General features: G+C 38.3%; 1 protein-coding gene and 1 long non-coding RNA gene across 2 annotated transcripts in view; one reads left to right on the forward strand and one right to left on the reverse strand.

The window, feature by feature from the left end:
• The first annotated feature begins 2,217 nt into the window (after positions 1–2,217).
• On the forward strand, positions 2,218–10,877 carry slc52a3-1 (solute carrier family 52 member 3-1). Its single transcript, XM_008414427.3, has 4 exons — positions 2,218–3,114; positions 4,617–5,651; positions 9,325–9,448; positions 9,605–10,877. The coding sequence occupies exons 2-4, from the start codon at positions 4,651–4,653 to the stop codon at positions 9,815–9,817; spliced, it is 1,338 nt and encodes a 445-aa protein (XP_008412649.1). The 5' UTR covers positions 2,218–3,114; positions 4,617–4,650; the 3' UTR covers positions 9,818–10,877.
• LOC103467762 (uncharacterized) overlaps positions 9,711–22,210 on the reverse strand; it is a 70,649-nt gene continuing 58,149 nt past the window's right edge. The window contains exons 4-5 of the long non-coding RNA XR_014088275.1: positions 15,653–15,741; positions 9,711–9,792 (exon numbers count right to left, since the gene is read on the reverse strand). This is a non-coding gene — a long non-coding RNA (uncharacterized LOC103467762). The remainder of the gene's footprint in view (positions 9,793–15,652; positions 15,742–22,210) is intronic.

Below are 22,210 nucleotides of genomic sequence, written 5' to 3' on the forward strand. Positions count from 1 at the left end.
TACAGAGTTTTAAAACCACATTTTAAAAATGTTAATTTAAAACTATCTAAATGTAATATATTCACACATTTTTATCAGTAATTTAGTTCAAAAGGTGAAAGAGATTCATTGAAAAGTGAACAGGGTGTTAAAATGAGAATTTGTTCTACATAAAAATAAATCATGAGTTTACTTGTTAGTAAAATGATTTATAAAAGTTGAGCAACACTGGTTTGATCCCAGATACACAGACTTTCTTACTGCTGTTTTTTAGTTTCTCCTCAGTGATTAAAAAACAACCATTATGTGGCTACAGCATGAGTTCGTACCTAAATGTCTCCAGAAATACCTCAAACTGTCACTAGATGCTCATTTTTTATTTTCAAACTTTTACTTAACCAGATAAAAATTCACAAGAATCACCTGGCCAAGAATGGAAGCAGCACGTGCCACAATAAAGACAGACATAATAAAAATAGATACTAAGAATATATGAAATATTAACAATTTGACATTAAAGTGTAAAAAACCAAACAGTGGGAAGATGAGATTTGGAACTCTGCTCACATCTATAATTGTTTTTATTTATTTTGTAGGTTTCTTTAGATGAAAGCATCTGGAAAATATAAAAATAAACAGTCTGTTTTCAGATGTTGGTTAAGTACTTGACTCTTTATTCAGAGCGAAGCAGCCTCTCTCTCTCCTCACGCTGGATCGACTCCAGCTCCTTTCTCAGGGGAACTGATCTCAAGACGTTATTGATTTCTCACAATCAATCTGATTTCTCTGACCTTCGAGCTTAAAACTGAGCTTAGTTTTTCTTCTCATTGATCTCAACTCACAGATCAATAAAACATCTTGGCTGAGGCATTCACATCAGACTTTAAATTAATTAGATTTTACTAATGACTTAATGACATACATGACATTTATTAATGATTTAAATACAGTTTTGTGCTATTGGTTGGATGCAACATGTTTAAATGTCGATAGGAAATGTTTCGTACAGCCTTACATTTTCAGTTTTCTAAACAATGCAGTAAGAATGCTTTTAAGTGTGTTTAAGGAAGAATGCTTTTAAGTGTGTTTAAGTAAGAATGCTTTTAAGTGTGTTTAAGGAAGAATGCTTTTAAGTGTGTTTAAGGAAGACTGCTTTTGTGTGTGTGTGTGTGTTTAAGTAAGAATGTTTTTAAGTGTGTTTAAACATTCACCTGGAGCTGTATCGTTTACATAACCTGTACTTTTCCAGTCCTACAGCCTGGTAAAGTTTGACAGGCATTATGGCTCCAGATGCAGCTTTTACTAAACCGATTTATGGTTTTCTTCAAGGTCTGGACTGCTGGTTCTGGTTTAATAGGTAAGAACTAGAACAAAAGCAAACATGTTTAAACATGTTTAAAGTTTGTTAAACTTTAAACGATTCCAAGCGACAAACACGGACCAGGAAAGAAAAATGTGCTGTAAATGAAACTGCATCATGAATAATACGGTATAGTGGTGCATTTACTGGCTGAATAAAATGGACAGATTTAGTTGTGATGCATTTAGTGAACCTACAAAGAAAAAAAAAATCTGACTTTCTTAGTATTGTTTTCTAAATCACTCTCCAAAAACTCGTTTGTCCAGTTTTTAATTCTCTCCTTTTTGTCTTTGAAAGAAAACCCATCGACTAAAATGCCATTTAGAGTTAAAATACCAGCCGCAGTGACGTTTTTATGACGTCAGGGTTGTTCAATTACTGACCCCCATGACCTTTGAGATGCAATGAGATGCAAACAACATGCTGTAGTTTCACGTTGCGGCCAGTAGGGGATGGTGAAGGTTAAAGGATTATTGTGTAACAGGAAAGTGGGAAATATTCAATAATCTGCCATTTAATAGAAAACTATTATAGAAGCAAATATGCCTAAAAGTAACCATAAAAAGTAAATAAATTAGATTTTTTGCGTAATAATTAACTTTTAATGTCTCTGTGTTGCAAATGAGATGGAAAAAAAGATCATTACGAAAGAAATTGAGTAAATTTTGAAGAAATAAGGCTGATTGAGTTTCCGATACATTATGAAGGAAATTTAAAAAATGTTGCTTAGCGCTTAGGTTTTTTTTTTTATTATCTGTGCTGTTTATTTACTTTCTTTTCTTTTGTAATTTATGTTTAATTAGTCTGTTTTAATTATCTGAAGAGACTTAGTTAAGTGATTTTATTTTTTTCCCTTGAAATAAGAAACTTTTACTTTTAGAGTTAAAGTTTACTTTGTAGCTATTGATATTCTAGTTTCTAGAATATATTTATAATCAGTAATATTTTCTTAATATCAAGCTTATTAAGTAGATATTAAGTACAAAAACACTTAAGAACAATATTCTAAAAAAATTGACCTTGTCAGAAAGCAAACAAGCATAACATCTAAGATCTTTAATCTTACTTTGATTTCTGTTTTTGCAGTGGGGATTTGGTTGTTGACTTGCTTCTTTTATTTGTTTATAAATCGTGGATTACTTATTCTTATTTCTTAGAGAAATTCCTATTAGGTTCTAATTGTACTTTTGTTTTGTTTTTCTTTTGCTTTTTGTTTTGTTTGTCTTTCTTCTAATTCAAGTAAAACACTTTGAAATGCCTTGTTACTGAAAATCTGCTATCTAAAGGTAATAATAAAATTACCTTGTTACTGAATGTAAACATTTCAGTAAATAAAATGTAAAAAAAAAAAAAAAAAAGTCACATTTAAGTGAAAATATTGCAAAATGTTTAGCAAATTTTTCAACATTATCTCCTCAAAATCAGTGATTTTGATTAAAAACAATCACAAAACCCTGAAGGAATAGATGTTCAGCATGATTTAATTTTAAAAAGTACCTACTGAAACCAAACTTGGCTTCCTAATTAATATTCTGATAGCCTCTTGGTGGGCTTTATTGGTACGTTTTGGCACACTGCCCCTTTAAGGACATACTGGCCCAAAATGTTTCTGATTTTGACCCAGAGAGGTTTCACTTCCTTATCAGCAGTGAAAAAAGTTCAGGTTTAGGCCCGGCCCACGTTGATTACAGGAGCTGCAGCGGACTCTGACCCACTCAGCAGCAGCGTGTTAGTGCAGAGACGTGGCCGACCTCTTTGAGGAACTGCAGGAACTTGTAAGTACATTTAAACACCCAGCAATCGCTTGAGAGATTGATTCCCTGAACTGACAGGAAATATACCTAAAAGTAACCATAAAAAGCAAATAAATTAGTTTTTTTTTGCATAATAATTAACTTTTAATGTCTTTGTGTTGCAAATGAGATGAAAAAAAATATTATGAAAGAAAATGAGTAAATTTTGAAGAAATAAGGTTGATTACGTTTCCGATACATTATGAAGGAAATAAAAAAAATGTTGCTTAGCGCTTAGGTTTTTTTTTTATTATCTGTGCTGTTTATTAATTCTTTTCTTTTGTAATTTATGTTTAATTAGTCTGTTTTAATTTAATAAAGTTTTGCTCTGAAGTTTTTGTTGTAGTTTTGAACATTGTAGAGAAAAGGGATGGGAAACTTTTTTTTTTTTTTTTTTACGTAATGCGACCTGTATCCGATCTTTTCGTGGCAGTCTGAACAGCACAGGTCGGATTCTTTTTATAATGCGACCCGTATCCGATGCGTATCCAATCGATTCAAATGCGACCCAACGTTCAGGTCGCATTCATCCGAACTGAACGTCACTGATTCTCAACAAATCTCACTATTCTGCGTCCTGATACGAGCAAGTGGGAAGAAAACCAACAACCATGACGGACTATATGAGGATTCAGTTGTTAATTTGCTGCTCCGGCCGGACAACAACTTCAAATATATAAGCTAAACTCTACCGTTAGCCTCCATGTTTACTTCCGCAAACACGGAGCACTTCTTCTTCTTTTTATGGCGGTTGGCAGAACACTGAGAACGCTGACGCTATTGCGCCCTCTAGTGCGCATGCGGGATACTTTCAGGTCGTTTGCCCGTTCACACTGCAGAAGGCATACAGGTCGCATTTACTGGCAGTGTGAACGGTCCTGGCAAAAAAAATAAAAAATAAAAAATCGGAATTGAGTCACTTCTGGCTGCAGTGTGAACGGACCCTACCTAGAGAGATGTGCAGAATGTACTCTACTTAAATCAGTAAATTAACCTGTGGATGACACAATTTCTTCCAAAACGTCAAAATAAGTGCATTGAGGCATCTATTCTATGCTTTTGACTTTTGACTAATTGTATAGCTAATTAAAATAAGCTGCCAGTGCAGACTGAAATTAGCTTGGAGAGCATTAATAAAGGGTAGATGTCCAAATTAAAGACGTAATTTGGAGAAAAAAGTCAGAATTCTGAGATTAAATTCAGAATTTGGAGATTAGAATCAGAATTCTGAGATTAAAGACATAATTTGGAGGAGAAAAAGTCAGAACTCTGAGATCAATTAAGAATTCTGAAATTAAATGCTTAATTCCGACTAAGGGCAGAATTATGAGGGAAAATGACAGAACTGTGAAAAAAAATTGAATTTTGAGATTAAAGTCAGAATCCACTGATCCTCTTCCTGTCAGTTCAGTGTTAAAGTAAAGCCTGGACTCCAATAACCAAATGAAGCTTTCAGCTCCATTGTCTTGATGTCTCTGCGTTAGGTATGACCAATCTCTAGACGGATCCGGCTGAAGCATGGCGCTGCAGGTGCACCTCCTAGCCTGCGCCTTTGGCCTGGGCTCCTGGGTGGCGGTGAACGGCCTGTGGGTGGAGCTTCCCCTCATCGTCAACGCTCTGCCTGAAGGCTGGGAGCTCCCCTCGTACCTCACGGTCATCATCCAGCTGGCCAATCTGGGCCCCCTGCTAGTCACCCTCATGCACAAACTGCGCCCCGGTCGTCTCAACGAGCGCGCCGTCATTTGCTCCGTCCTTGCCATCGGCATCGCCTCCTGCATCCTGCTCGTCTTCTTCTGGGACAAAACGACGGTTGTGGCAGGGGCGTCGCGAAGCACCGCCTTCTTCATCATCACCTTCTTCCTCTCTCTGGTGGACTGCACATCTTCAGTGACCTTCCTGCCTTTTATGATGCAGCTTCCAGCTAAATACATCACCACCTACTTCATTGGGGAAGGGCTGAGTGGTTTCATCCCCGGGGTCTTTGCTTTGGCGCAAGGCGTCGGCATGGCCAAGTGCGTCAACAGCTCTCACACGTCAGGAAACCACTCAGGCGAGGAAGTGTGGTTGTTGCAAACACAGTATCTTCCTCCAAACTTCTCCACACAGGTGTTCTTCTCCTTCCTGGCGGCCATGATGTGCATTAGCCTGGCTGCGTTCGTTGGGCTGAACAGGCTGCCTCGGACATACGAGCTGTCTACGGAAAACCTTGTGCCGGACACGGTGGGCACAGTCAGCTCTGGGCTGGACAACCCAGGAGCAGAAACTGATGGCAAGAAAAGTGAGCAGGGAGGAGAAGAGAAGAGCAAACCTCTGCTGGCTGAACCACAAGACTCCATTTCCCAGCTGGTCTTCATGTACCTCCTTGTGGTTTGGGTCAACGCTCTGACTAATGGACTGCTGCCATCGGTCCAGACGTACTCCTGCATGTCGTATGGGAATCTTGCCTATCATCTATCTGCAGCTTTGGCCTCAGTGGCCAACCCAGTAGCATGCACTATTGCAATGTTCTTCCAGAACAGGTAAAAAAATACTCTTCACAGAATTTAAGTCATGAAACTCATGAAACATGACCTGACGCTACAGTAAGTGTGTACAAACATTTTTGTCACGTACGAGCCGGCCAACACATAAAGTAATCAGGTTTGACTGCAGAAAACTGAAAAGTAAAAACAGGATCATTTGAAAACACTTGCTATATTTATCCTAGTTTTAATATAGCAATGAAAAGCAGTAATTTGGAGTAAAAATCAATGAGTAGATGTGGTTCTATTTGCCATGAAAATAGGAAAAGCTTTGTTTATCACTTTGTTTTGCATCTAACATTTCTGAGTAGATTTTGATTTAAAAGTCATAGTTTGGTCATAATGTATAGAATTGTGTTTGGGAGGCCAGACAAAATAAGTCAAGGGGCCGCAAATGGCCCCACACCTCACTTTAAACACCCTTGCTCTGCAGGTGAAGTAATTAGTAATGGGGAATAACAAGAGGACCCTTGCTGCTTATATTGGATTTCATAAGGAAAACAGAAGGCAGGTGCTATAAATCAACTTCAGTTGATTAACAAGCAAAAAGCCAGCACTGAAAAAACTGAAGCGATCTGAACTCAAACAGGCTGTGGAGAGAAAAATTTTGAAAAATTTAAAAAACATTTAAGACATTGCATCCCAGCAAATTCTAGGATGTTCAGAAGAAAATGAAAAAAAAAAACCAGAAAGCACATTTTGGCTTATTATTTGGAAAAGTTGCCAAAAGAAGTTTCTCCATAAAGGAATTTGCCAACTTGCAACTGGTGGAACTGGTTCACTGACATTTGGACAAATTAGACCAACGTAGAAAAGTTTGGCCATGATACACAAATTGAGGTGATAATTTTGGCTTTTGTTAATCCATATCCAAGTGGATCTGGTAGGGTCACAGGCTGCGTGCTTTCAGAGCCACCAAAGAGAAGTAGCTCATAACTTTCAGCATTCACTTGAGCAATACGCTGACGAATCGTTTTGAGGGGATTTCCACTGTATCTGGATGATCCAAGTATCATGCCTGTCCTGCAGGCTGCTTGAACACATTTAGTACCTCAAATCCTACTGAAGTTGGACCAATTTCCTCGTGGTATGATCTACATCAGAGTCATCTGATCAGATAATCTAATCAGGCACAAATAGACTGTGCCGTGTCATTATGTCACAGTAGTTCTGAAATCCAGATTTAGCCTTAGAGCTCGTGGTAGTCACAGATCTATGATTACCTCCAGTCAGACCAGAGGAGTCATTTTGGTGGGTCGACTTCAACCCCCCATCCTGTGTCAATGTCCCAAAGAACATTAGCAAAGAAGTAAAAGAAAAGCAAAAGAAAAATTAATAATGGCGTGCATTTCCGTCAACCAGATGGAAATGCTGTGGTGTTGCTGTAAAAGCAAAACACTACAACGGTGTTTTAGGGCCACTGTAGATAGGAAAAAAAAAACATTTCTGCAAAAAAAAAAAAAAAAAAATCTCAGAAATAAGGTTGTGAAAAACCTCAGAAATATTCTAAAATAAATAAAATGTTGAACGTTTTCTAGAAATTTTCTGAGGTTAATCTCAAAATTTCTAATTTTCTTTCTTGCATACGTTCGAATTTTCTGATTTATTTTTACGGAAATTTAGCCATTTCTCTTTCAATCTTCCATGGCTCTAATACACCATCCTATAATCCCACTCCCAGAAAAATTTGAAAAATTCCACCCAAGTGGGTGGAGCCAATATACACTGAGGGGCGTGGCCAAGTTTAGGGGGTGAGAAGAGTGGTGATTTGTTGGTTGTGATTGGTCTATTTTCATGTAAGGAATACTCTGATTGGATGAAATGGTGAGCGCAGTTGGTTTTGTGTGTCAACGTGCTTTGAAAGACACGTATTTTTGGCCTTCTTGGTGTTCCATAGATGAGGAGCAGGAATGTCAGACGTAAATTTAGCTACCGACTGTGAGATATAAATGCAAAACACCACAAATTATTGTTTGTTTGCATGAATATATGTGCTCACATCAGTTTCACTTCATGATCAGCTTGGTGGCATGAAGACAGCGATACAGAAATGCAGTTTTTGAGCAAAACTGCATAAAAAGTCACGGTGTTAAAACATCCACATTCCCCCTTGGGTGTGACGCCTATGGTTCAACCCAAGTAGGGCAGCACTAAGCAAGAATTAAGCAAGTCTACTCAAAAGTAATTTGCACAGAAACACACCGTTAAGGTCCAATTTCTACACTTTATCTGCAAAAAAAGTTTATTTTTCTGGTTTAGTCACGTTTTAACAGAATTTTGCATAAAAAAATGTCTGCAGATTTTACCTGAAACAAGGAGGGCCGAATTTTCCACTTACTCCAGCTAATGGTGGCGCCACAAGCCAGTGAATCACGGAGTGTGTTTAATTTTTTTCCCATGACTGTGTTGACAGCGCAGAGCATCATCAGGACTTTAGTCATAAATTCCCCAGGCTCTGTGGGTTGTGGGGTTGCGTCTCTGTGGAGTGGGTTTGCTTCAGACAGCTGTCTCTACATCTCATCACATCGCTATCTGGGGAGATTATTTGGTTTCTTTCTCAGGTTTATAAAAAACTCTACAAAATTCTCTCTTTGTCACAAGTCATTTAGTTTGAAAGGTCACCAGAAAAAAGATACATTTGTCACCAGGTTTGATTATAGCAACAAAAATGTATTTTAGTGTATTAACTAAAAATATTCAAACACCTGGCAGATTTAAAATTATTTTCATTCAAAACATTATCATACGCTTTCAGCATGCCTCTTCTGGTATACTGACTATTTGTCTTTAGTGATCAGCTACACTTTGCCATCAACCTAATTTTTAGCTCCCAAAACATTTATCTTCCCCCCCAGAATCAATCCAGGTCTTTGGCAAGGCGTCTCCAAAATGTTAGTCTGTCTGTTACTTAATAATAATAATACTTAAAATGATTACTTTAACACAAACTTCATGCAGAAAGACTCCATGCAGGGATTCAAACCCAGGTCTTTCTTTCTGTAAAGCAACAATGCTACAAACTGTGCTAACAATATACTGAAGGCATCGTAACTTCAGATTAGGGCTACAGGTAACAATTATTTTTGTTGTCAAGTAATCTATCAATTATTCTCACAATTTATCAATTAATCAGATGAGAATATTTGCATATTTTAAAATTTTTCATTTAAGCATTTAAGACCTTTCCATCCAATATTAGAAATACATTAAAAGATGCAAACAAGCAATCAAATTCCTTTTACAAATAATAAACATTTACATAACATAATATAGCATTGCTTTAGTGCTTGATCATTTGAAGCAAAGGATGTATCTTCAGAGAAAAAATACTTTTAACATCAAAATGTGAAAAGCTGAGTCATTTCTGCTTGGATTAACATCAGGAATAACCTGATAACTCTTTTTTTAATTAATAATTAGATGGCCAAAGGTAAAACATTTTTGCTGAATTTGAACCGGTTGAAAGACAGGAAAGATCTCTGGTAGCAGTCTGTATTACAGTAAATCTGAAGAAGCCTCTGACTGAAGATACTCTATTTTAGTTAACGATTAATCAATTACTAGTTGACAATTGTTTCTATAAAATCAAAGTGAATTTTGAAACGGTAACCTGCTTTAGTCTTTCATTTGTATCAGGACACTGCAGCTGACTGACTTTGTTTGTCTTCAGATCTCTGATGTTTCTTAGATTCCTGACCTTGCTGGGTACAGTCTTCGGGGGCTACAACATGGCCATGGCGGCTCTGAGTCCCTGTCCTTTGCTGCGTGGTTCTGCTCTGGGAGAGGCCATCATTGTGAGTGAAATCACTGAGTCATTATTTATCAGTGTTTTTATCAGAAAGCTGATAAAGTTCAGCTCCTTCATTACAGCTGATGACGAAACGAGCTGTAACTGTATCACTATGTTCCCTTTTAACCGCCGAGATAAGCAGGTGTTTTGTCCCCACCAGGTGCTCTCTTGGCTCTTGTTCACTGGGACGCTGTCTTACGTTAAGGTGATGGTGGGAGTCATCCTGAGAGACCGCAGCCACAGCGCCCTCGTGTGGTGTGGAGCTGCAGCACAGATGGGCTCGCTGGTCGGCTCCGTCACCATGTTCCCGCTGGTTAACGTTTACCGGCTCTTCAAGTCGGGAGACTTCTGCAACACAGAGTGTCCGTTATGACAGTCGGCCTGAACGTCTCAAGACTCTCAAGTACAGAAACAGATCTGCACCTCAGGACGTTTGTATATAATTACTTTATAGCAGCGAAATACCAAAATGTACGACAGTGTTAGGGCCACTAACTAATAAAAATAAAAAGTAACACCTTATTTGAAGGGGTTTGCAAAAGACTGACATGACAGTGTCATAAACATAACACCTGTTATGAACATGAGGCAGTCTTCATTCATTCGGTAAATAATGACACTTTTAATGGAAAGTTTCATTGGAACTTGCATTAAAAGGGCATTAAACGTCTGAACTTTGTATTGAAAGTGTCATTATTTACCTAATTACACTTCATGACAACAGTCATAAATATTCAGGAAGACTCCTTCATGTTCATAACAGGTGTTATTTCATGTTTATCACAGTGTCATGTCAGTTTTATGCACACTAATTCAAATAGTTACAGAATAAAAAAAATACATTTACAAAAAATGGCATGAAATTACAAGAATGTTAGAATGAAGTTGTGTGAGAATAAAGTAAAAAATAATAAGCGAATGAAGTCATAATATTAGCAGAATAACGTTGTAGCAGTAATATGAGAATAAAGTCACAGAATCACACAAATAAAGTCATAATAATACGTAGATAAAGTTGTAATGTTATGTCATAATAGTTTGAGAATAAAATCGTAAAGTTGCTGTTCTGGTGAACTGCGGGGGACCCACTCCCCTTTTTGCAGCTCCTCTCTGCTTGTTGGTGAGGAGAACCAGGTGGACTCAATCTCCTGTCAATCAGAGTCCAGGTACTTTTGGTGAGACTGACCTGTCATTCCTGTTTGAGAGCATGAGAAGCAAACAGTGCTGGTAACAGAACTGTGTAAACGTTTCTACAAACTGTGAAAGAGAGCCAGCCGGTAAGCCTCACAATGCTGTTGCTCATCGTTGAATTTCATTGGAGCAGCAAATGAACTCTGATTCTTGTATTAAATAGTTTGAATCTTATTAAAGTCAAGATAGTAAGAAAAAAAAAAAGTACACTCGGTGTTTATTGGTTAAAGTAGAAATAAAAAGACTAAAAAGGAAAAAAATGTTGGTCAGAATGTTTGTGAAAATATTGAACAAAATGTTGATAATGTTTATTTATTGCTGCTAAATTTTATTATAGACTATTTGCTATTTATTATATTTTAGAATAACTGGTTTAAAGGGGTGAAATCTGATTATTCACAATGTATTTGTCTTGTTAATTTCATAATGTAATAGATGTGTTTCTGTTTCTTTTGAGGTTTTTCACCTGAGTGCTGTGTCCTATGTGGACCATCATTCAAAAATAAAGATGGATCAACTAAATCAAAGGCTCTTTGAGTGAAATCCAGGTCAAATTTCATAGTAGAAACTCCCTTTCAAGTGGGGAATCGCACAGTAAGCCTCAAAAACGCGACAGTTATCAAAAATAAGGTTGTATTAAATATATCAGCATCACGTTATTATAATAATCTCGTTCTGATGTTTTAACAGATTAAGTATATTCCTTTTTGTAAAACCAATTATCGAAGTATAATTTCACACCACAGTGACAAGACAACTTTTATGTGCCAAATTTATGACTTTATTCTGATAATGTCACTTTATTCTTGTATTCCATCTACTTTATTCTCATAATTTTATTTTATTGTTCCTAAACTTGGCTCTATTACTCTGTCTTTAAAAGCTCCATTACTACTTGTGCAATAATTTCAGATTATTTGATTATTATTAATGTTATTACTTTTAAAAACACAGCCTTCTGTAGGTGATAATCTAAAACTGTCAAAGAACTAAAATCATGACTGATGCTGATAATTTTCACTCTGCTTGTATAAATGTTTACTATTATGCAGAGAAAATCTATAACCTTTAAAGTGAATTTTAACGGACGAATCCTGCATTGTACTTTCTGACCAGCAGATGTCATAAACACACTTTTAAAACACAAATACACTCATCAGTGAAACGCTTCGACTCCACCTGTAAGCTCAACATTTTAAAGCACTTTGCACCTTAATAACGTAAACTATTCTTCTTTACATCTAAATCATCATTTCAGGTGAAATCCTGATTTTTTCCTCCTAATTTTGCTTTAATCTCAATCGCCACCTTCATTCAGTGTGTTGTAGCCAGATTATAAAAGTTTCTTCAAAGTTGAATATGTTCAATTTAGGACCTTTTATGGCCTTTTGATCTTGATTAAAAGTTATGAACTGCAATAAAGATCAAAAATATGTTTAATTTTATTTAATAGCTCATATAAAATGCAGCTTTGTTCATTTAAAATGTTTTTCAGCTCTGGGAATGATTTTACTGAAGAATAAATTCAGGACCTTAATACAGTGTAAAAAAGCTAAATGAGAACAATGGGTGAATAAACAGACATTTCTGATATATTTACATATAATTTAGGAACAATTATAGATCATCTCACCTTATTTAAGATTTCTAAGGCATTATTATATTGACATTATTAAATGAAATTCTTTTAAAGGTTTTGTTTAGACTGTGCAGAAACCCAGTTAATTATAAACACTAAATATTTAATTACATTCAAATTCAAAGATATTTTATTGACTCTAAAGTGAAAATGAATATTATTGTAAACATTTTTTTTCAAATATTTTAGAAATGCTCTGAAAAATCTGCAAATAAACACGTGCCCACTGTACAGTGATGCTAACTGCACTGAAATAAAATATATGACTTTATAATCTAAAACATCTCTAGTAATTTTGTGGTTGCTATAAAATAAAACATGATTTACAGCAACGCCTCTCTTTCACAGACTTCTGCCTCTAATATTAAATAATCAAGCCGAAAAGTTACAATGTTATATGGGACTGAAAACTGGCACCAAATTATTTTCGATGCATCTCTAGATTTAGTTAGCTGTGGTTGTTTTAATCTGTTCCAGGGTGATAAAAGTTTAGTCACAAAATCATTAAGTCAAAAGTACTAATGGGTCAAAAACTAGCTTTCAGTCAGTTTTTCTTCTTTAATTTGTAATATTTTCATAAAAATAAGTTGCTCAATTTTTCATGTAGGAAAGCAAAACTTGAAAATCACTTCTGCATGTTTGCCTCATGAAAACGGACATCCAGTCTGCAGATGATTTGTTTCTAAATTGGAACAAAATGTACAGAAATTGATTTATTCTCATCACAAGAAAATGACTGTGGCCTCTTTTTCTCTGAAAACACCTTCTGTATTTGGTCAAATTTAATGAACTAATTAAATAAATTAAAAGTCTGCTTTAGAGAAAAAGTCACTGAATAAATATGGTGAAATTTAGATTTATGATGAAATTAAAGAAAATGGAAAAAGCCTGCTTTTTAAAAGATGAATATTTTATGTTGTACGCAACTTTTTTGTCTATAATAATAAAAAACAAAATAATCACCCTCTCTATCAACCGCTTTTGTGTGGAGGGAGAAATTTGTTCCATTCTTGAATTGCAGTTGAGGGCCATCAGTGGCCCCAGCACCACACTTTGAACATCCCTGATCTAATCTATGAAGAAGAACAACAACAAATAGGCTCCAACAGATTTCTGCAACATGTTGCAGAAATCTGTTGCAGGTATATTTTTAAGAAATTCAACTACTGTGATAAATCCACTATTATATATTTCATAAATGATTTTGCATATTGCAAGTTGGACTAAACAAGATAACAAACCGTCCCAGAAGAGTAAAATACCCAATAATCAGGAATCGGATGACCCGTTCCCTGAAATATCTGAAAGACGGTGCCGCCAGCGTTTCGAGGAGAACCATGAGGACCAGAGGGTGGTTTCCCCTGAGCAGCTGTCCTCCGTCCTGACCCTTCAGACGGAGAGCGAGAGGTTCCCTGGCCAAGGCCTGTGGGCCGGGGGGAGGAGTCTAATTACTGACGCTCAGCGGGGGCCGATGGCTGTTGCTCCTGCCGCCGGTCACTTGGGAGCTTTTTTGACCCCGACACGGAGTAAAAACAAAAAGATAAGGAAGGCCACAATTAGCCCTACGCAGCCTGCGGGGCTCGGGATCAGTGGAGGAGAAGCACAGATGGTACTTTCTCACTTGGATTTGCTGAATCCACATTGCAGCGTGTACAAACCGAGCAGAAATCACTGCACACGGCTGCAGATGCAAGTTTGCAGAATGGGGTTGTACAAAATCTTAAAGGCAAACCGGTATGTCTACATGGGCAACACAAAACATGCTCATTACTTTTTATTGCACAAAATCATTCTTTGATAATACGATTTCAGAATGAGCTATTTTAGGGTCTCTTGTCAGGCCACCCAACTCAACGTTTACACTCACACGTGAAAATGGCTGCAAACAGATGCGCAAATGTACAACTGTTGAAAAGCAGACGTAGAGCCTCCTGCACGGCCAGCGAGAATGCAGCAAGTGGTTTCTGGATGATAAATCAACAACAAAACACTTGTCTTTTCCAGCAGCGCTTAGAGTGGCAAAACCAGCTGACCAAACATGCTGGAACTCCATTTGGGTTGCTAGGTAACAGGCTAGGACTCAGCTGGGGTTGCCAGTTAATGGCCCATTGCCTATCAAATGTTACTTAACAATCGGGATGTTTTTGGAAACTGCTCATTTTCCAGACATCAAACATCATTCCTGGGTGTTTCTTTAAGAACTTGGGCAGCTTGTAGAAGAAAATGGACAAATGAAAATGTGCGTGAATTTTGCATAACAGATCCCCTTAAAAAAAATAGTGTGTGTGAGCGCAAAGGAGAAACAATCAGCTACTGTGTTTATGTCACATTTTGTCGCAATGCAACCACAAACTTTAGTTTATTTACTTTTCTAGAATTGCGTCGCTGATGGTGGCAGCAGGTCAGAGCCGCTCCGTCGTGTTAGTCCTGATTTTTCTCTCTCTGTAGATTTCTGTTCATAATTTTTTGGGTTGAATTGGTGCTTGTCTGGACAATTATCCCCTCTGGTTTGTAATGATGTGCAGCTGGAACGATTGTTGCTTTAACTTCTTTACTTTCCAACAGTTGTTTCAACATGTAACCACGGCAACAAGGCAGGGCTGCACGACATTAGAAAAGAAACTGACATTTGAGTTTCTTGTAAACACAGGAATATTCTACTGATGAGTTGAACAGCACCGTTAATCTGCCGTGTTGCTGATAATTAACCTGAACTGACACATTTAGCTTTTTTCTGTATCAGAGAATTATTCTTATTGTTATAGCTACACAGTACTACGAAATCTAGAGATGACAACAATATTAGTTTGTCTAATTTGGGTATAAAAATGAGAGCACAGAAAGATCAGGTTCAGTGTTAGTCAGACCTGCTCCTCTTCGGTGAACATGACCTTGGATGCTTGCATGCAATCAAAAGGATTTTCTTTACGCTTGATTAGCTAAACTCCTTGATTGGCTCTGGGCTTTTGTGTGTGGGGAAATAACAAAGCAGCAAAAGAAAAGTGTATCATTTCCCTTGGAGTGTCAGATGGTCCCATCGCTGCTCCAGCTGGTCAGGAGGGGCCACGGCCACCTGGACGCTGCGTCCCGGTCCTGTGAGATCCTGCAGTCTCCTCTGCCATGTGAAAACTCCACTTACTACGCCACTGAGAAGTCCATCTGCTCAGGTCGGCACCTCCCAAAGAGTCCCCCCAGCCCTCGACACAAACACAGCCCCCCCCCCCCTCAGCCCTCCTCTCGCCGTTCTTCCCTCCCGCCAGCCACAGAGCCTCTCAGCTAAATGAGCAGCATGTCGAATGGAAGCAGGATTTACCTTTCCTTCAACTGTGTAAGGGAACAAATGTGCAGCCGCGTGATGCAATGGATGGAGGAACCCACCTGCACTCCTGCAGCATGGCTGCTGAATCGACAGATGTGTCACCGGTGCGTGACTTTGCACGACTGCAGGGTTCTGCTTTGAAGCACAGCTGCAAAGAGAGGGCGAATATTTGCTGTAACTCTCAGGCAGAGCTGCACAGTGTTTCCAATCATAATCAGTGCAGCAATTTCAATGTCTGCAATACTGAAACTGCAAAAGACTGACAGTAGTGCTGCAACTAACGAGTATTTTATTAACTGGTTATTCTGATGATTAATCGCATAAGATATTGAATGAAAACTTTTTGTTTAACCACTTGCATCTTAAATATATAATATAAAAAATATATTACATTTTTAAAAAATATGAAAATAAATATTTTATTTCCTAAAATGCAAAAACAAAGCATTCTTTAGTAAGTCACTTGAGAATTTCAGGATAGAATATTTTTACAAACTGGGTTTTGTCATCTTAAATTAAAAATGTATATATATTTCTATAGGTATAGTCTAGTTATAGGAGGAGAAATGGCTCTTGAATGTAACAAATGTTGCAATTTTGGTCCTCAATCGAATCGAGTCCACCGGACTATACGTTATGAAAATACAAAAGAAGACAAGAGCGCAAATTCCTTCTTCACAAAACGTAAACAAAAATGGAGCAGTGTTAGATCTTTAGTCAAAAAAGATCTAACGAGTTTGTTTAAGTCGTATTTACCCAGAATGCCTTGCTCTATAGACCACTTTCTGCTTTTGGTCTGCTTGGTGTTCACATGCGCAAATATGAACTGAAAAGAAACAGAGTTTTTAAGCACAGCGGAGTTTATTTTTTTTAATTAACTTTGCATTAGGGTTTGATTACACATTCAGACATCCCCAAACGAACCAGCTGCTGTGACAGCACCCTCAGAAACCAAAATGCTAAAGCTCAAGGAGAATAATGGGTACAATGTGATGATAAAGAAAGCAGGAAAAGTGAGGAAGAAATATCACCAATAATGTCACAGTTCCATGTTTCCTTGTAATGGATGTCTTGTGGATCCCATCTGAAGCGCTAAGGAAGTAAGGAAATGTGTTTGGTTGTGCCGCAGGGCCAGCAGATTCTAGCTGCTGATGGGCAGGTGAACAGCTTGTGGGTAAACCAATTGCTGATGCATGCAGACAGGCTCGGCTCAGACAGCATCTCAACGCCTCTCTCCCATCAATTTCCACACACACTCGCTTTAATAAACGTCGTCCATTTATTTGAAATTAGATGTGACAGCCCCATGTCATTTCACTACGGCGTCTCGGAGCAGACAGTGATGCGCACGGGCCCTCGCCTCGTTTTCTATCAGCAGGTATTGATGTTGCTTTAATGAAGTGCCTAGCACTCCACCCTAGGAAGAGACAAGTCTGTCAGCATATGTAAATGCTTCCTGCCTGTCATTGTTGTGGTGGGTTCAGCATGGGTCAGCGTAGATTCCCCCTCTGGGAACCCTTTGTTCTGGGGCCCGACTGTGCCACATGAGGGGACCAATTACAGAGCTGCGCAGCAGGACGGGGGTGCAAACTTGTTACCCCGCTGCAGTGAGCTAATTATTACCTCAACACTGGGTAGCACAGAGCTAGTCCATCAGGGAGGGGAGCAAAACCAAGGTTGCTGCATGAACATTTTAGAGGTGACTTATTATGCTTCCTTGAACGGGTTAGGATTGGTTTATGTTCACCACATATTTTTCTCATTCTTAGATATTGAGATTTTACTCTGCTCAGTTCTGCTTATTTTGAGCTCCTTTCAGAATGAGCTGTTTTAAGGCGTCTTGTCACTTTAAATCCAAATAAAATGCTGCTGGCCACGCCCCAAACTTAACGTTTACACTCTCATGTGAAAATGGCTGCAATTCCACGGAGCATGTCTGATTACATGGAAGAAAAATATAAATAAGTAACGTCATATCTTGTGGGTACGACTTAATCATTACAAGTCGTGGCCTACAATGTACATGATTGAAAAGCAGAAGTAGAGCCTCCTGCACAAGCAACAAGAATGAAGGAAGTGGTTTGTGAATGGTAAGTCAACAACAAAACACTTGTCTTTGCCAGCAGCCATTGTAAAGCGTACATAGCAGTAAAACCAGTTGACCAATACTGATTCAGTTCCGCTTGGGTTGCTAGGAGACGGGTGGAGCTCAGCTGGGGTTGCTAGGTAACGGCTCAATGCGACTTAACAATCAGGAGGTTTTTGAAACGGATCATTTTCTAGACACCAAAATGTTAACTTGCTGACAAAAAATGGATGGCTGTTTTCTGTTTAAGCAATTGAGCTGTTTTTAAACGCACTAGAAACCCAAATGGAAATCCAAAAATTTGCAAAATGTGAATTTTGAGAAATAGGTCCCCTTTAAATAAGCGGTTTACAGAGTTAACACATTCTGTGAATACATTTCAATTATCAAAGTTCAGGAAAAATATCATCCTTATTTTTCAGCCATAAATAGCAACAGAGCTTCTTAAGTCCCAGCAGAGCTCTCTGTGTTTTGTCAGAGCAAGCACAATTCACATGCAGCAGGCTGCCAACCACATCACCTTGATTTGGTGTCAGGAAGTGATTTATGAAAACACTTCCTGCTCCCTCCGTCTCGACAGAGACCTCAGTGGACCCTGGGTGTTGACACAAAGCCCAGATGGCCAAGCAAACATATTCGCAGCTCAGTGGGCTTTGGTTTCCAGCTGCTGGGGAGACTCTGGCTCTCTGCTGATGATCGAGGGGCTCAAAAGATTTGCAAGAATTCTACAAGAGATAAAATTTCAGCTGGCGCTCCGATCGATGCTTTGTTCAGGGCTGCAACCCGTCTTTCATGTCAAAATCCCACAATGTTCCACAGACAGACTCCCATCACTCGGCTGGCAAATAAATACATTTATGGGAGATATTTCTGATCATCTGTCTAGACTGGATGGATGGATGGATGGATGGATGGATGGATGGATGGACGGACGGACAAACAAAAGGACAGGTGATTGAGTGGACAAACGGATGGATGTACAGATGGATTCATTGGTGGATGGATGGTTCAGAGATGGATGGATGGACGGATGGAAGAACAGACGAATGGACGGATAAATGGATGGATGGATGGACGGACAAACCGATGGATGGATGGATGGATGGATGGATGGATGGATGGATGGATGGATGGATGGATGGATGGATGGATGGATGGATGGATGGATGGATGGATGGATGGATGGATGGATGGATGGATGGATGGATGGATGGATGGATGGATGGACACACCGATGGACGGATGAACAGACGAATGAACGGATAGATGGATGAACAGATGGATGGAAGGGAATCTGATGACGACTGAAACCTGACGGGGATTAAAACCCAGACTCCCTGTCGACTCCTGTGTTTCTCTGAATCTGCATTTTAATAATTCGATAAACAGTAAAAGCGATTTGTTGTTGGATAAACGAGCCGCCACGCCTGGAGAGCATCAGAGTGTTTTTGTGGCGAATATCTTTGAACCAAACATATAAAAACAAACACTGTGATGTGTGTAGATGGCCGTCTTATCTCGCCATTAGCTCCCTCCCCTTTTATCAAGCCATTCATCTCCTTCCCCCCACCCAGCGGCCAGAGCCGTCCAGCTGCTAGGGGCTACCAGTCCCCCTTGGTGTGTGGGGCCAGTCAAGTGGAAAATGGCTGCCACTGAGAGAGCCCACTTTAGAGAGCCATCATCCTTTGAAGGGGCATGATGGCCTTTGACAGCCGCAGTGTTAACACAGAACCCACACGAACACAGTGCTGCTATTATCGCGTTTACTAAAGCAAAAGTAGAGGAGAGCAGATCAAGGGGAGACGCTAATGGTCGATGTTTGAATCCAGAGATAGAGGGGAGATGGTCCGGGCCCCAGCGGTGGGGAAACATGACATTGGATCACTCACAGACAGGTGGAGATTGTGTTTCAGCGCGTCAGCCGAGCCTTTACCGAACAGGTCGCTCACTGTGTGTGTGTGTGTGTGTGTGCAGCGATGTCTGCCCCATGTGTTCTCCGTTAGCAGCAATGTGATTACTATCGAACCATCTTCCAGTTCCAGACCGACACCGCTGCTACAAACACTCCAGCAGAAACAGGTTTCATGATTTGCTTGACAAAAATAGAGTGAAAATCTCACTTCCTGAAAACTGAGTTAGCATCAGAGATCCAATTCATGCGGCTTTACGCATCAATCAAATGGGAGTCAACAATAAATCAACCAATATCTGACTAAACTGAATTTCATTCATTATTCATTCGTACGTCTGGCCATCTGCAGCTTTCCAAGGGTTACCTTTAGCCCCAGACTGGGCAACCCCTCGGCCTTTAATTGAAACAACTAATTGAAGTTGTTGAAACATTCCCTATAAATGGGACGCCACTTTAAAGGAGCCAATAGTTAATTAGTTTTTATTGACTCCTTTTATGTAAACTGATGAGTTTTTGCAAAAACATCTAGTCGTCTGTAGCTATAATCTCCATTATGAAGGTTATTGGAATCTTTTTAAGTTGTTTTGTTTTGCAATAGCTCTGCTGGAATCCTGCTCTTTATCTAATCCGTTTAAAAACAAACTCTTTATATCCAAGAAAACAACCAAAGTCAAGGTAAAAAGATTATGTTTGAGCTAAAGTTTTAATTTAAAATGATTTGACACAATGGCTGAACCAATCAGAGAACAGCAGTCTACTATGATTAAATTACTTTAACTATAATAGGCGTATAACCGCAGCACAGAGTTTATTACATTAGTGTAATTTTGCTATATTGACTGTGGGGAAACTCACAATTAAACATTGCTTTTCATGCAAAAACAGAACTGAGAACGAGAACTGTTTTGTTTTTATTTGGTTAACAACCCAACAAGTTTCATAAGTACAACTACAAACGTAAATGTATTTCATTAGTACTTGATAGGATAAGCCAACAAAAAGTAGTACATCATTTTAAAGTGGAAACATTTTAGTATTTTGCTTGACAAATAAACATTTAGTGTTCCATGCAGCTGTAGTAGCGAGCTGCATGGTTTTTTTGGGGAAAGAAAAACGTTTAGTAGTTTTTCTACACCTCAATTTTCATTTTTACTTGAGCAATATTATTATAAAGGATTACTACTGTTACTTCAGAGAAATTTCTGGATAATCTACCCACAGTAGCTTTACTGAAATAAATGACAAGCTTGTTTTACCCAACGTTGCATGAAATGCAAACTCACACCTAAAGCTTACGTTAAAGACTTATGGCTCTTAAACAATCTTTGTTTTTCTGTTATTTTCCATCTGCTGAGGCTTTTCTGCCTTTTGGAGATAAAAAAAATACGGTATATTTTCACTATAATATACAGGAGTACTTTACCCTATTCTACCTTCAAGCCCTGAATTTTCCTCCCTTTTAATAACTAACTACTACTTTGTGTTGGTTTATCACATAAAATCCCAGGAAAATACACGAAACGTTTTTGTTTGAATAATTATGCGAGGCACAGAAACATGCTATATTCTAGTTATGTAAAATGTATTAAACATAAAAGAGGAAGGAAGACTTGGGATAAATCAAACATTTGGTTTTTGAAGATTTAATTTTTGGAAAATCTGAATGTTTTTCCACCAATGCACTCTTTGTGTTTCCTGGAGAGTGATGTCATCACACTCTGGGTTGCCATCTTGTTTGACAAACTCGTTTTGAAGTTTGTATTTATTTGTGCTTTGAATTCAGATAAACTCTATGATGAAGAATTAAGGCCAGTCTATGTTAAAATAAATGTTATGAGAACTCCAACATGAAAACCGAGGAATGTTGAGCATCTTTTGAAGTTGTACTCTGAAATAAGTCTTACAAATAATACTTGAAAGAAATACTTTGTTTTTTAACAACAGAATCAGATAATTATCAGCGGCAGAACTTTGATCAATCATGCAAACAACTTTAAGTGTTTGTTTCTGTTTTAGAAGAAAGAACCACAAACTGAACTTGTTATGTCAGATCATGATAACTCTCTTATAATTTTAACATGTTTTCTTTTAGTAAAATTCCACCTTTTTTCTGCTGATATGATTTTATTCTTGTAATTACACAAAAATTCTCATAGTCGTACAACTCACAGAAGGGATAATTGAAATAAAAGCCACTTTTTAAAAATATATTCTGTCATTCTTAATTTCTTCTTTAAGAAAAGAAGGCGAGGAAAAAAATTGTTTGAAATGGGATCTGATATGAAAAAATCTAACATTTTATTTCTAATCCATGTCGCCCAGGCCTACCAGCATGCATTGGGAAAGCCTGATTTATAGAAACAACATACTTTCGCTGAACTACCCAATGTCACCGTTTGGATGGGAGACACCGCAGAACACAAAGAAAGTGTTTGGACTCACCATGAGTAATTCAAATGTTAAGGTGACAATGAAAACAGATGCTACGCTGGAAGCCTCGTGAACATGATTATTTTTGACCGTTACATTTTAAAAGCAAACGTCAGTGAAATGCAACGTCTCAAGAGCCTTAGCATTGAGAATCAACCAAAAGCTCCAGCAAAAAGGGCAACGTTATTT

This window comes from Poecilia reticulata, chromosome 7 (genome assembly GCF_904066995.2).
Source record: "Poecilia reticulata chromosome 7, P_reticulata-male-v2, whole genome shotgun sequence".
NCBI lineage: Eukaryota > Metazoa > Chordata > Actinopteri > Cyprinodontiformes > Poeciliidae > Poecilia > Poecilia reticulata.